Consider the following 16,456-nt stretch of genomic DNA (forward strand, 5'->3'; position numbering starts at 1 on the left):
GTTTATAAACCCTTTTGTTTATACTCCTTTTCTCACATCCAGCCATACTGCCCTTTCACCCTCCCCTCTCCTGTCTGCTTGTATCCCTCAATCCTTTTTTTCTACAGACATTTTTCGGCATATTCTAGGTTCTCTTCTAGGTGCTTAGGACATATCAGGAAGCAAAACAGACAAAGATCCTGGGTGGCAGGAGATAGACAATAAACATACTCAATAAGGAAATAATATAGGATGTTAGAGAGTGGACCAATAAAAGAGTAGTTGGTGAAAAGCAATTGGGAATGCTAGAACTGAAATGGAATTATAATTTTAAATAAGGCGGTTAAGTATATAAGCCACAGTGAAATGACTTTTGAGTAAAGACTTGGAGGAAGTGAGAGAAGTAGCAGTTGGCTCTCTGGGAAAAGTGTGATGGGCAACAGCTGGTTCAAAGGCTAGTTGAGTGCTGGAAAGAGGTAGGAAGAGATCTGCTGGGGTGCTGCTAATACTGTTTCTTGATCTGTGTGGTGGTTACTTGAGTGTGTTCTCATGTTCACTGAGCACTACACTTGACATTTGTGTACTTTTGTGCATTTTATTCCCCAGTAGTTTTCATATTAACCATGAATGTGAATGGATGTTGAATGTTTCAAAATGCCTTAATTGGGACTCCCTGGTAGTCCAGTCATTACCTTCCAATGCAGGGGCAGTGGATTTGATCCCTGGTTGGGGAGCTAAAGCCCGATATGCCCTGGGGCCAAAACATAAAACAGAAGCAGTATTGTAACAAATTCAGTAAAAACTTAAAAAATGGTCCACATCAAAATAACCTTTAAAAAAAAAACTTAAACCAAAAATACCTTAGTAGTTGTTGTTTAATCAGTAAGTCACGTCTGACTCTTGTTGACCCCATGAACTATAGCCCGCCAAACTCCTCTGTCATTTCCCAGGCAAGAATACTGGAGTGGGTTACCATTTCCTTTTACAGGGAATCTTCCTGACCCAGGAAATGAACCTATGTCTCTTTGTCTCCTGCATTGCAGGAGGATTCTTTACCATTGAGCCACCTGGGAAGCCCTTAATAATACCTATCCAGTTATTCAGGGGTATTTTCCTTTGACTTACAGACAGCAATGAATGTCCTCATCAATTTCTATTAATCATTTTGCCTTTATTTAACATTCTCTACTTGATTATGGTAAAAAACATTCTTTTTTTAAAAAAAGTATTCTTTTAATATAATGCTATGTTTGATTTGCTTATATTTTATTTTGGATTTTTATATCTATATTCACAAGGAAGTTTGGTCAATAGTTTCTTTTTGTTATTCCCCTATGTTAAGTTCAAAGTATTCAATACTTTTCTTAATTATAGGTTCTTTACTGTTTTTTCATGAAAAGAGAAGGTCTATAGTATTCATCTAGTCTACTGTCTCAAGGGAGGAATTTCTCATGTTTGACTTCATTGTTCTTTGTGAGCTACCTAGTAATTACTACAATTTAGTAATTGATAGGTGAGTCCTGTCATTGCTGTTCTAGACAGATGGCTGTTCACTTGAAGCCTAGGGCTCAAATCTCTTGTCATTTCATTGTCATGGAAAAATTGACCAGCACTGGACTATTCATTGGTGATGTAATAGTTGTCTGGAGGTGTTTTGTTAGATAATTATAGACCTTATTTTCTTTCATGTATTTCTGATTCCTTACGCTTTCCACTAGAAACAGGATGAAGTAGGCAGAAGAAGAAGCTTGTGAGTATGTTGTAGCATAGTCAACAGAAATAAGTGCAGAAGCTTTGCCTTCTGGAAAGAGGATTCATTTTTAATTATTAACGGGACCAGTTATTTGGTCCTGGACTTGGTGGAATTTTTTCAGTTACCTGTATGATCACAGTGAACTGGTCTTCAAGCCCAAGGGAGAGCTTATCTGGCTGCTTCCTCCATCCTTCAGCACAGGAGCACTGTGCTGGAGTTCTCAGTCTGGAGACTGGTGTTTTTCATATAGGAGATTCTGTAGCTATGTTTTTCAAATTGTAATTCAAGAATCACTTGGCATTAGAGTCCAAGTTGCTTATTGAAAAGGCAGTTACAACAGCCAATGCAGGTTCCCATGCCACTCCAGGCATTTTAAATTAGAATTTAAGGGAGTATGGTCTAGGAATCTGCATTTTAAACAAGAGTCTCAAGTAATTCTTAAAATTTAAAGACACTGCTTTCTAAGATTAAGAAGAACTTGCTTTTATTCACTTGTTATCTCCTTCAGTACAGGATTTCTGTGCTGAGCATTGGGAGGAATATAAAAGGAATGTAAGATTGGATCTTGCTCTCAAGAACTTAAACCTAGGCTAGAGATGGGATTCATTGGACTAAGGCAAGCAGTGAAATACATTCTAAAGCAAGTGTTTTTTTAAAAAATCAACTTTGTTGAGATATAATGTACATGCAAAAGAGTCACCCATTTGAAGTATAGAGTTTGATTGCTTTTGACAGATGTATATACCAGTGAAACTACCACCACAATCAAAATACAGAACATTTCCATTATCTCTAAACATTTCCTTATGCTCTTTGCAGTTCATCCTTCTCCCCACCCCTGGGCCCAGGCAACCACTGATAGGCTTTTTTATCACTATAGATTAAATTTTATTTCCTAGAGTTTTATGTGAAATGGAAACATACAACATGTAGTCCGTTGTGTCTAGCTTCCTTCACTCAGCCGAAGAATTTGAGATTGTTCCATTTTGTCCAGTGTATCAGTAATTTGTTTCTTTTTATTGAGTAGTCTTCTATTACATGAGTATACACATTTTATTTATCCATTCAGTTGTTGATAGACATTTGGATTGTTTCCAGTTATTATGATTAATATGGACATCTGCATGATCATGTGTTTTCATTTCTCTTGTTAAATACCTAGGAGTGGAACGGCTGGATCATATGGGTTGGTGTATGTTTAACTTTTTAAGAGATAAACAGATGGCTTTTATTTTGATTGTTAACAGAGACACTGTACTGAAGTCATTGAGCATTGTTCAAAGAGAGTTGTTTAAGTGGAACTTAAGGATGGGTTCCAACTATATACGGGAGGATAGGGAATATTTACTGAATAATTACCATTTGTCTAGCTCATGGTAGTTAAATGCTACATATGTGACTTTCAATATTTCTGCAAATCTGAGAAGTAGTATTACTCTTCACTCTTTATGAATGACAAATAGAAGTATAGAGAAGTTAACCAGCCTAAGATTACACAGCTAGTAAGTGATGGCTTTGAACATAGGTTTATTTGATTCCAAAGCTCAAACCATTTCCATTATACCAACAAGGAGTAGAAATGAAGGATATTCCAGATTCAGAAGTCAGGGGATGGGTCAGGGAAATTGGACTCATTACTTTTTCTATCTCCTGAGTACAGCAAGCATAGGAACTGTGACAGTCTGTTTGCCAGTAACAAAAACTTTTGTTTGAGGGGAGACTGGTTAGCAATGGGGTTTCATGTTTATTTGATACCAGAGCCAGGACGATAAATATGCTTATTTATAAAGACTTGTATATTTTTGAAAGGATAATGAAGTGATTAGAAGCTAGATTAAGGGAAATTAGTCTAGTTTCAGTCTGCTGAATAGATTGAATGGAACAGAGATTAGAAGGTCTTGCTGCTGTGCTGTGCTTAGTTGCTCAGTCCTGTCTGACTCTTTGTGACCCCATGGACTATAGCCCGCCAGGCTCCTCTGTCCATGGGGATTCTCCAGGCAAGAATACTGGAATGGGTGGTCATGCCCTTCCCCAAGGGATCTTCTCAACCCAGGGATTGAACCCAGGTCTCCCGCATTGCAGGCAGATTCTTTACCATCTGAGACACCAGGAAAGCCTTTAGAAGGTCTTCAGTTCAGTTCAGTCATTCAGTCGCATCCGACTCTTTGCGACCCCATGAACTGCAGCACTCCAGGCCTCCCTGTCCATCACCAACTGCCGCAGTTTACCCAAACTCATGTCCACTGAGTCTGTGATGCCATCTAACTATCTCATCCTCTGTCGTCCCCTTCTCCTCCTGCCTTCAATCTTTCCCAACATCAGGGTCTTTACAAATGAGTCAGCCCTTCGCATCAGGTGGCCAAAATATTGGAGTTTCAGCTTCAACCTCAGTCCTTCCAGTGAACACCCAGGACTGATTTCCTTTAGGATGGACTGGTTGGATCTCCTTGCAGTCCAAGGGACTTCTCCAACACCACAGTTCAAAAGCATCAATTCTTCTGCGCTCAGCTTTCTTTATAGTCCAACTCTCACATCCATACATGACTATTGGAAAAACCATAGCCTTGACTAGATGGACCTTAGTTCAATCAAAATCTGTAATAATTCAAGCATGAGATAACAAGTTCTTTGCTAAGAAGAGTGAAACCTATCAGAAAGGGACAATTGGAAGGAGACTTCAGTGAACTTAATTACTAAGCTTGTTGGCAGATTGGACATGGGAGATAAAAGTAGAAAGGAATTTTAGGAATAATTTTGAAGTGTTGGCTTTGTAGTGTCCAGAGTTCTGTGGTTTTGGACTTGATGTATATACTTGTTTGCTAATATATCTGAAGAGAGCTCATAACATTTTAAATAAACTGTCACTGACAGTGGAGGCTCTAGTTTTCTAGTCTGCCTTACTCTTACAGCATCAGGTAACACTGAGCTAGAGGGTAATTGGTTATTCATTTGTCAAGTATGTGAACTTGAAGACATTCGAAGCTCTAGGGAGGTGGGAAACATTAGCCTGCTCATTAAAATTGTCAGTTTGATACTCATCTGATGTGTGAATGCCCAACATGAGAATGTTACTGGTTTTCTAATAAGCTCTTAGCATACTTGAAGGTTTTTCTGTAACACGTTTGGCCAGTGTCTTTTCTCGCTTTGCTTCCTCTCTAATGTCCTGTGATAAGTGGTACTCTCAGCCTTGCTCATATTGCACATTTTATGCATGGATTGTGGAATCTCTTGATGTCTCTTTATTCCACTACTTGTGCTTCCATTTGCTTCTGAACAATCTATACTGTAGCTTTCACTCATTAAAATTTCTGTCATTAAAATTAGAGTGACTTTTTTGTTTCTAAATTCAGTAGCACATTCTCAGTTTTATTTTGATCACTCTGTAGCACTGCTACTTGTTAACCACTCACTCCTTTCTTGAAAACTTGTTTTCCTGACTTCAGGGATCTCATTGTCGTGGTTTTCTTCCTTTCCAGCTTCTTTGCAGGCTCCTTTGTGGACTCTTCCTTTTTTAAAAATTCAGATTTATTAATGTATAATTCACATATAATAGAATTCTCCCTTTTAGTGTACAATCTTACGAGTTTTTTCAAACACATACAGTTATGTAACCATAACCACAGTCAAGGTATAGAGCAGTTCCATCATCCCTAAAAATTCCCTTAAACCCCTTTACAGTCAGCCTCTCCCATTCTTGGCCCGTGACAATCACTAATCTGTTTTCTGTCTCTATAGTTTTGCCTTTTCCAGAAAGTCATTTAAGTGGAATTGTATAGTGTGTAGCTTTGGGTCTGGCTTGTTGCACATATTGTATGCATTTGGAGTTCATTTATGCGTGTCATTAGTTTATCTATTCCTGAGTAGTATTCTGCTGTATGGATGTACTGTAGTTTATTTATTCATCAGTTGAAGGACATTTGTTTCTAGTTTTTAGTAAATATGAATTAAGCAGCTGTAAACATTTGTATATAGGATTTTATATGAACATGTTTTTATTTTTCTTGGGTAAATATATAGAAGGAGTATTTCTGGGTTGCATGGTGTGTATGTAACTTCATAAGAAATGCCCAGATTATTTTCCAGGGTGGCCTACCACTTGACATTCTTGCCAGCCACATATGAGAGTTCTAGTTGCTCCACAGCCTCACTAACACTGTATTGTCAGTTCTTTTTTTTTTTTTAATGTTTTTTAAAAGATGTGTCTATTCCATAGATTCTCTCTTCCCCTATATGCAGTTTTTTTCTCGTCGTATCCTCTCTACCTCATTGTTTTATTTACTTATATTTTAATTTTATCTATTCAGTTGCAAATATTTGTGGAGCTTCTGCTTTGTGTCAGACACTGTTTAGGCACTATAGATATAGCAAGAGACAAAGAAGAAAATTTCCTATAACTCATGGGATCTTGTGCTCTGAAAACATCTAAGTCTTTTGTTCCATATCTCTTTTCTCACATATCCAGCTATCTTCCATTCATACTCATTTGAGATGTCTCATAGATACTACGGAGCCGATAAATGTATCTAACACTGAATTCATCATCTTTCAACCTTCCTCTGTTTTGTATTTCCTTTAATGAATGATATCATATCCACCCAGTAACTCAAGATAAAAACCTGGGCAATATTATTTAGGCTTTATTTTCTCCACTTTCCACATTCAGTTACCTATTAAACCCTATTGACTTTACCTCCAGCATATCTTATAAATGTGTCTACTTCTCTCTACTCCTTCTGCTGTTTCCCTATTTCAAGCCTTTGTCAGGTCAGTGCAATAGCCTCCTTGCCAGCCTCCCTGTCTACCTGCTGTACCAACCTGTGGCCACACTGTACCACCATTCTCTTTCTAAAATGAGGAATCTGATCCTGTCTCTCCCCTACTCAAAAGCTGTGATAGCTCTCTATTAACCTCCAAATAATTCCAAACTCGTAACGTTACTCAATTTTTAAACATACATGTATTAATACTCAAGATTCACTTTGTTCAGGTTCGTTCATAACCCTGCAGAGTCTCATTCAGACACGCTAGAACTATCCTCAGTTTACTGAATGGGCCTTTGCATGTATAGTTTTGGTTTCCTGGAACACTTCAGTCCTCCTTTTCTTGGTTCTTATGCCTAGTATAGCAGAGACATTGCTTTACCAGCAAAGGTCCATATAGTCAAAGACACGGTTTTTCCAGTAGTCACGTATGGGTGTGTGTGTTGGACCATAATGAAGGCTGAACACTGAAGAATCGATGCTTTTGAACTGTAATGTTGGAGAAGACTCTTGAGAGTCCCTTGGACTGCAAGATCAAATCAATCCTAAAGGAAATCAATCCTGAATATCTATTGGAAGGACTCATGAAGCTCCAATACTTTGGCCACCTGATGTGAAGAAATGACTCATTGGAAAAGACTCTGATGCTGGGAAAGATTGAAGGCAGGAGGAGAAGGGGATGACAGAGAATGAGTTAGTTGGATGGCATCACTGACTCAATGGACATGAGTTCATGAGTTTGAGCAAGCTCTGGGAGATGGTGAAGGACAGGGAAGCCTGGCCTGCTGTAGTCCATGGGGTTGCAAAGAGTCGGACATGACTGAGAGACTGAACAACAATGCCTAGTAAAATCTAATTCTCCACACTAATAGTTCTGTTGGCTAGTGTGATGTTTTAGTGGTTTTGAGGGGTGGGAAGGAAACTTGGCTTAATTAAACTAGTGTTGTTTCTCTTACAGTGGTACCAGGCTGAAGTGAGAATAGGGAACTGGATAGTCGGAGAACATAACTGTTATTTTCACGGTTTAGAGATGGACCCAGTAGATGGGATTGGGTCATTTGTTGGATTTATTCACATAAGAAATATTTATTGAGCACTTACTATGTACTGCTGCTGACCATTTAAGACTGAGGCTATGCAATGCAAGAGAGCCTTCTGTGAGCCCAGAGTTTCAGTGAGAAGCAGCCTGAAGCAATCTAAGTTGATAGGCATATTCGAAAGTTCCATGTGATTATTTTTCAGTTTTCTTTTGAAAAGAAACACAGTACTTATCCTGTTGCAGTTGCTATGGCAACTATGCTATAGCCTGGGAGAATTTTTACCCCCACTTCATGGTTAGAAAGTTAAATTATTAAAATTTTTTAAATCACACACTAAACTGAGAAGAGACATAGGTGGTAGGAAGAAGGTAGGTACGTAAGAAGAAAATTGACCCTCAGTGTATAAACAGCCTGTGTCACATGTATAGTCTCATTTCCTCAGGATTGGGAATTAATTCAGGTAGTGAAACCAGCCTGTGTTGGCATCATTCACTGCTTCCAGAATTTTGAGTCTTATGGCAAGCAGTTAAGGTAGCTGCACCCTCAGAACTCTGGGGACTTTTAAACCTAGACGTCATCAATCCCTTAGTGGACATTACAACTGTTGAAGTGTGCTGATCTTCCTGCTATCTATTAACATTTGTTAGGAACCTGTAAAGCAAGCGAAAACCTGGCAACATGGCAAAACAACAAGAAATGTGAATTGCTTACCATTTTCCAGGGACCTGTGCTAAGTACCCTACTTACATTTTCTCTTGTAATCCTTATAGAAACCAATGAGACTCATATTATTATTGTTCGCATATTAACAGATGAGGAAGCATCTATAATAACTTTTTCAAGATATACTAGTACATGGAAGAGCCAGAAGAATTTAACTTTGATTTCAATATCCATATTCTTAACTATGAAGCCAACTTGTTCCTTGTTTCTTGGGATTGAGGCCCATTTTTAGTGATTTCTTTGTTGGATTTGAGTTGCCTCAAATTCAGCTTGGATGTGGGATAGGATTTACATTTAATTAATATTGAATTTTTTAATCTTGAAAAATGTGTAGGAAATGTTTTCAGTTTTCTTTGGTTGAAGCTTCTGTGTTTTAATGGACTCTATTAAAAATTTATAGGAAATTCAGAAAAAAGTGGCTATATCTGAGTGCCCTGCAAGCTACAGAGTTTTGTTACATATTAGAAGACTAGAGATTAATACCATCCTTTGGGTTTTTAATTTTCAATAGAGAGCAGAAAAATTAGATGTCATTGCTCCCAAATAAGGGAATTGCTGTCTTTCCCACAGTAACCAGGTCTGAGTTTCTTGTGGATTTATTGTAGTAGGCTCAGGTTTGGTGAACATAGAGATAAGGAAGGGTTTCTTAGAAGCAGGTCAAATTTTTCTCATTTTGAATATGGAAGGATATAGTAACTCCTCAGTGATGATGTTCTGAGAGACACCTAGGCCAGAAGGAGATTTAAAAGAGTATGTACAGAAGCAGTAGTTTTTTATTCACTAGATAGTGAGTTACAGAGAGCAACAGTACTTTGCAGATTTGTCTTATGCTCAATAGAAGGCAAATGCTCTCTATATGTTATGAAAAATAAATGGAATACAAGTAGGGTAGACTCAAGTCAGGTAGGTATATACTAAGTGGTGAGATGGAAAATAATCTTTGAATTAGTCCTGAAATTGTCTCTGTCACTCTTCTTCTTTGTTACCACTTGTGATTTTCTTAGGTCGCTGGACCTATTTGGGCTGGGGAGACCAACAGAGTACGTAAGAATTTGAATACCTTATAATTTTCTTAATTTTACCCTTTAACATACTCCCTCTGACTGAGGCTGGATATTCATGCATATAAGCATATAAAATGCCATTCCCTCCTCTTCCCCTTCTTGAAGCCCAGGAGAGAATTTGCTGCAGTGGAAAGTTATATCCTTTCAGGCTGATTTCCTGAAGACTTTATGTCTGTGCATGTGCATGCATGTGTGTGTATGTGTGTGTGTGAGTGTGAGAGACACAGAGAGAGATGGAGAAATTTCAGTTTCAATTATAATCCTGACAGAGTCTCCTGATTTATCTTCCCCAGAGACAAGTGCCATCAGCCCCTCCTTTGGCCTTTTAGCTAAGGGACACAATGACTAGCAGGAGAAATTTCATTCTAGGAGAGGTCATTGGTTTTGTGATGTGAACAAGAGGCTGGGGACATGGTTTGACTTTCCTTGAAGCAGTCTAGCTAGGCTAGAGGCCACCTTTGTTCTTGAGCTTAGACAGTGGGCTCTCTCTAAGAACTTAAGAGAGTTCTTTCTAGCAAGAGTCACAGCCCTAGGCTGGCATTACTGGCTGTGTTACCTGGGCTGATGGGAGGTGGACAGGTTGATTGAGTTTCAGTGATTAGGTATCCAGTAGTTGCTAAGAGGGGCCAAATTTTGTTCTGTCACTATAATTTCTCATGGAGTATGTACTTCCTATGATTTAAATCCTGAGTATTTGCACCAGGAAACTATGCAAACACAGCCTAAGAGAGCTCGGATTATTAAGGTTTTCGAGTAGAAAGAAGTAACCCGTGAAAAAAAAGAAGTTTGAATTTTCATTCCTTCTCTGATAAAGTTTTGCCTGTATTCTGGATTTAAAGATGGGGACTCAATCCAGGAGCACCACATACTGGAGAACCTCACTGTTCAATACATCATTCAGTTTTGTTTGAGTGCCTACTGTCTGCCTGAGGCTTATCTCTGTCCCAGCCTACTCTTCCATGTTTATTTCTGTCATTTCCCTTTCATGTCCTTTTATGTACTTGCTAAATGAGCTATAAAATGTTTCATAAAAATATGTACATAGCCTTTAAAAATATATATGACCAAAAATATATATGACCTTTTACATATATATATATATATATATATATATATATCCTTTCCCATCATTGGACCTTTGCTCATGCCATTGCTTTTCTCCAGATTCTAGAAGGCATTTCCCCTCACCCACATCTTCACCTATTAAAAACCCTCCAGTCTTTCAGAGTCATAACTTCCTTAATGATTTCCCTGTTCATTTTAACAGGAAGTGATCCAACCTTCAACTCATATAGCATTTGGTTTATACTGTTCTCATGATAGATACTTCCTTGTATCTGTATCCATATTTTCTCTCTCCTATTAGACTTGACTCTATACTCCAAATCTTCTGTGTTGTTTAGCCTTGCAGCTGGTGGACACTCAATAAATATTTGAATGAGTAAAATTTCCCAGCCTTTTAATTTCAAAGGGCTTTTCAACTTTTGCCCTCAGACTAGCTCACAAGTCCTCCATAAGCTGAATAACCAAACCTGTTCTCAGTGTCTCTTTCTCAGGGAAACCAGAAGTTTTCTGTTCTAGATGAAATGGTTCTGTGTGGTAGCAGAAAGCACGATGCTTTCACTCAAGTCTTTTCTGTAATTTCCTTTTTCAGTTTCTAATCAGCTTTGGTGGTGCCAGGATGTTTCCTTTCTAAGGAAATTGGGGATGGTATAGGGGGAGAAAAGCTGGCTTTTGCCCTTGACCAACCTTTATTTTGCTCCTACTCTTTGTCTCACCTCACTTCCTTGTGTTTCCTTTCTCCAGTCTCCTCCTATTTTTCATACCCACTTTCTTCTGCTCCCGGCTTCTTCTTTATTTGCCCTTTATTCCTTCAGCACAGAAATGTGTCAGCCTTTAGGGGTGTTTTGGAATACCCCTCCCCTTAGCTTAGCAAAATAAAGCCGATCATTATTAAGGAGTCATAGGTCAGGAGTCATAGGTCAGATGCAGCGAGGAAGGGTTTCTCCACGTAGTTTCTGGCTCAGGATACTGGGCTCCTAACTCTGGCTGAGCTACCCTCTCCTGGACTCATAGTCAACAGGATTGTTTATTACTGCTGCTGCTTTGGAGACTCCCATCTTGAGTCTCTGGATGATATACTAATAGCACAATCTCCTGCCGGAGTTTAAGTAGACTTTTGGCTTTGTCTCCTTGGTTGCCTCTGTCCCCTCATCTGTATGCATGAATAATCCAGCACTGACGTCTTCACATTTACTCCTTCTGTGAGTTCAGAAAGAATACATCTGAATGGCATACTGGTTTTTGTCCCTTGATCCTTTCTAGTCGTCAGCACAACAGATGCATCAAGGTCTAAAACCAGTACCTCCAAAGTCTCTTTTCCCTAACGTGTTATCAGAGTGCTTTGTAAACAGAGTGTTTTCTCTCCCCGTGTTTGACTGGTATTGTTCTTGACCATTTGAAGATTATCCTTTTTCATAATGATTTTTCCCCCCTGAAGTTCTGCTCACTTCCCTGTTCCTTTCTTTTGTTCATGTGTTACCTTAAACTTAAGTGGGCAAAGCTCATAAGATCTTATTACCCCTACTCCCAGCTGTAACCCCAAGTGATGTCTGGAACCCACATGTTCATGTTCCCTTTTAGTGGGATTATCTACCAAGTTGTCTGATGTAGAAGCCAAGGGGCCATTTCCCTGTTACCTTCCATTTGTTCCCAGCTTTTATCATTTCTGTCTGTTTTTTCTTCCTCTAGTTCATTAACTCTCTTCTGTTTCCATTGTGTGGATATATGTTCTTATCTCCTACATGAGCTATTATAAAAGCCTCATTTTATGGTCATTAGGAGGCTTCTGCTGTCCACATTGCTACCAAGATTTTTTTTAAACTACTAAGATGAGTCCATCATCTGCTTAAAGTATCTACATTTTGGGATGGTGAATGTTCCTTTTCCTTATTGTGAGCCAAATAGAAACTTGGCAAGAAAGAACATATGGGACCTTATTAATTATACACATATGGGTATCATGTCAGAAATGGCTTCTGTGGAAAATAAACTACAAAACACTGTTAGGTTGAACTCCCTTTCCAAGCACAGTGTTGCATATTTTTATTTTTGCTTGGAGCAAGATTTGTAACTCTGGTCATTTTAGCTAACACCAAGAAAAAAAATGGCGACCAGTCAGGTGCTAACTGGAAAAGCAGAAATAAGTCTATGAAATTGTAGTCACTGCTATTAGATAAATTGGCTGCTTTGTCAGTAAGACCCCATTGGCAGTGAATGTGTTTTCCTCTTCTTCTGAGGAAATGGGATGAAGGCTTGGGATGGGAATTTTGAGCCTAGGGTATGGGTGCTCAATAGAAATTATTAGAAAAACCCAGTGTTGCAGCGAGACAGTAAGACTGCTGCTGTTCTTGGCTGCATACAGAACTTGACTTCTAAGTCTTGACTTTGACCTTCTTGATTTCCTGTACCAGTTTTCAATGGTGGACCTGCTTATTTGACTCACTAATGTATTTTTAAAGTCTGAAAACATCATGCTAACTTTAAACAAAAATTTCGCTTTTCCAAGATAGGAAGAAACTGTTTCTTCCCCTTTTGCCCCATTTTGATAATAGTGGAGTGCCAGAATCTATTTAAGACATTTAAAAGTAGGTTTTCATTAGGGTTACAATAGCTTAGAGAAACAGAATTCCAGAAAATTCTGCATTGCGAAAATGCCACTTGGAACTCCTCTGAGAATCAGCACTAAAATTAAACCAACTGTCTTATCTTGTTAGAGAAGGAGAGAGACTTGTGGGTATTGAGACAGTTTTTTGCATGACTTTAAGGTCACTACGCTCATGGGCAGCTCAGCTTGCTCTTGTTCTCAAGGCTCGGGCTTTTGGCTCCCTATGTTGGAAGCAGAAAAGAATTCTAGAGAACTGAATAAAGCTGGGGTATTTTGATTGACTGTGCTTATTCCACAGCTTTTGAAGATCCTGACAGTGCCGTGGATGACCGAGATAGTGATTATCGCAGTGAGACCAGCAATAGCATCCCGCCTCCTTACCATACAACTGCCCAGCCCAACGCTTCTGTGCACCAGTTCCCAGTGCCTGTGCGATTGCCGCAGCAGCTGCTGCTTCAGGGCAGTTCCCGGGACTCTTGCAATGACTCTGTGCAAAGTTATGACCTTGATTATCCAGAGCGGCGGGCCCTCAGGTGGGTGTTGGGAACAAAATGCTTTCTCTTCCTAGTATGCAGGTCCCAGGATGCAACTGACATCAAGGATTTGGGTACCTGAGGTGATAGAGGAAATATAGCAGTATGGTGGACCAACCTACAGCCATTTTATGTAGAATCTCAGTCTTTTTTTCCCCCTCTTCTTTATAAAGTTCACATTTATGCATGGGATGGTGGCTTAGTCATTAAGTTGTGTCGGACTCTTGCAACCCCATGGATTGTAGCCTACCAGCCTCCTCTGTCCATGGGATTTCCCAGGCAAGAATACTGGAGTGAGTTGCTATTTCCTTCTCTAGGGGATCTTCTGGACCCAGGAATCGAACCCAGGTCTCCCACATTGCAGGCAGGTTCTTTACCGATTGAGCCACCAAGGAAGCCCACATTTATGTATATCCATCAGTAAGAGTTTTTCTTTATTATCAGTAGGTGGGGACAGACATACTTGGGGTAGATGGCTGAAAAAAACCTGCTCACCTCTCTGCCCAGCCCAGTGACTTTGATATACCTTTCATTAAGATTAAAAAAAAAAAAACAACCCACAGATATTAAATGTTTGGGTAATTCATCCTACCTAAATATTTCCCTGGGAATGTCAGAAGAAAACCAATATAATCTCACTATAGCAGATTCAGTACTTTTGCTGGAACTTAAAAAAAAGCTTTTTATTAATTTCTTAAATACATAAAACATTTAATGTAAAAGTATGTTGCTGCTGTAAGCTGCTAAGTCTCTTCAGTCATGTCCGACTCTGTGCGACCCCATAGACGGCAACCTAAGTATGTTAAGGTACAATATAATACACAGCAAAGAATTACCCACCCACACCTGTTTGTCTTCCTCTATTGCCTCCTCTTCCTGCCTCCTAGTTCTCTACCACCCTTGTTTCTTATGCACACTTCCACAGACCATTGTCATATACTTAAAAGCATAAAAGCAAATACATATATGCTCCCTGCTGCTGCTGCTAAGTCACTTCAGTCATGCCTGCCTCTTTGCGACCCCATGGACTGCAGCCCACCAGGCTCCCCCATCCCTGGGATTCTCCAGGCAAGAACACTGGAGTGGGTTGCCATTTCCTTCTCCAATGTATGAAAGTGGAAAGTGAAAGTGAAGTCGCTCAGTTGTGTCCGACCCTCAGCGACCCCATGGACTGCAGCCTTCCAGGCTCCTCCTTCCATGGGATTTTCCAGGCAAGAGTACTGGTGTGGGGTGCCATTGCCTTCTCCGTATATGCTCCCTCCTCTTCCCCAAACTTAAAAAAAAAATCATACTTAAAATTTAGAGAAATAATATATACTTCTCATATATTCACATAGCCTAGATTCATTAGGTGTATTAACATTCTGTCATGTTTACTTTGTCTCATTCTCTCTAATATATATTCATATACACATACCTTTTTTTGTTTTTTTGGCCATGCCTTAGAACTTATGGGATCTTAGCTCCCCAACCATGGATTGAACCCATGTGCTTGGTAGTGAAAGCATGGAGTCCTAACCGCTGGACTGCCAGGGAAGTACCACACATATGTTTTCTTTTTTCCTGAACCATTTGAAAGTAAGTTGAAGATACCAAGTTACTTTACCAGGAGGTACTTCAGCGTATAACTCCCAAGAAAAAGGACTTTCTTTTATATAACCATAATATTATGATCACACTCAAAGAAATTTAAAGATACAATATTATTTAGCATCTAGACCATATTTAAATTTTTTCAGTTGTCCCAATAATGTTCTTTATGCTGCTGCTGCTGCTAAGTTGCTTTAGTCATGTCCCATTCTGTGCGATCCCATAGACAGCAGCCCACCAGGCTCCTCTGTCCCTGGGATTCTCCAGGCAAGAATACTGGAGTGGGTTGCCATTTCCTTCTCCAATGCGTGAAAGTGAAATCGCTCAGTCGTCTCCGACTCTTAGCGACCCCATGGACTGTAGCCTACCAGGCTCCTCCATCCACGGGATTTCCCAGGCAAGAGTACCGGGGTGGGTTGCTATTTCCTTCTCCTATATATATATATATATTTTTTTTTTCTTTCTTTTTGATGCAGGATCCAATTAAAGAGTATGGTGCCTTTCATGTGATTTCCCTGTTTCTGAAGTCTCCTATAATCTCACAAAATTCCCTTACTTTTTTATTTTTAATCTTTTGAGACACTAACATTTTTTGAAGAGTCCAAACCAATTTTGAGAATGCCTCTTAATTTAGTTTGGTCTGATTGTTTTTTCAAGTTTATAATCAGGTTAAATATGTTTGACAAAAACACTACATAAACTTTTCCTTCACAGTGCATCAGCAGTCACATTTTACGTTGTCTTGTTATTGTTGACATAATTGATTGTATAATTTGATTTCTGGGTTAATCTGGTATATATACCAGATTTCTCTAATGTAAAGTTACCTTTCTTCTTTGTAATTGTGGATCTTTGGGATGACACCTGAGATTGTGAATATGTTCTGTTTCTTCAACAACCATTTATATATTGATTTTAGCATCCATTGATAATTGTTTCCTGAATCAATATTTCACTGGTTGGAGGTTAGTTTTTTGAAAAACCCCTCCAATTTAGCTCATAATTTTGGTTGCTAATATTGATTATATTATAGGATGATCTGAGAGTTTTCCCCACCGTATCAAACTGGTGAGTAAATATTCTGAACCTCAGATGGTTATATACCTGCTAGACAACATCCTAACTCTGTTTACTGTCATCTCTGAGAGTATTTTCAGTAAAATTTTATCATGTAGAATTCTTACTGTTCACAGTTTAATTCTGAAAAGAAATGTGGCAGGAATCCTACTGAAGTTGGTCCCTACTTCTTGCTGGTTTATTAATTGCTTATTTTATTCATTTGGTTTTAGTTATTTATATTTTCTTTAAGAAAAAAACATAATAGCAAAAAAAAATTGTTTTGGCTGT

At 38.9% G+C, this 16,456-nt stretch overlaps 1 protein-coding gene across 2 annotated transcripts in view; it reads left to right on the forward strand.

Annotated features, from left to right (window-relative positions):
• UNC13B (unc-13 homolog B) overlaps positions 1-16,456 on the forward strand; it is a 208,364-nt gene that overhangs the window by 93,660 nt on the left and 98,248 nt on the right. For both annotated transcript variants that reach the window (XM_055578450.1, XM_055578447.1), the window contains one exon: positions 13,285-13,519. In XM_055578450.1, the coding sequence (XP_055434425.1) occupies positions 13,285-13,519 (235 nt within the window). The remainder of the gene's footprint in view (positions 1-13,284; positions 13,520-16,456) is intronic.

This window comes from Bubalus kerabau, chromosome 4 (assembly GCF_029407905.1).
Source record: "Bubalus kerabau isolate K-KA32 ecotype Philippines breed swamp buffalo chromosome 4, PCC_UOA_SB_1v2, whole genome shotgun sequence".
Taxonomy (NCBI): domain Eukaryota; kingdom Metazoa; phylum Chordata; class Mammalia; order Artiodactyla; family Bovidae; genus Bubalus; species Bubalus kerabau.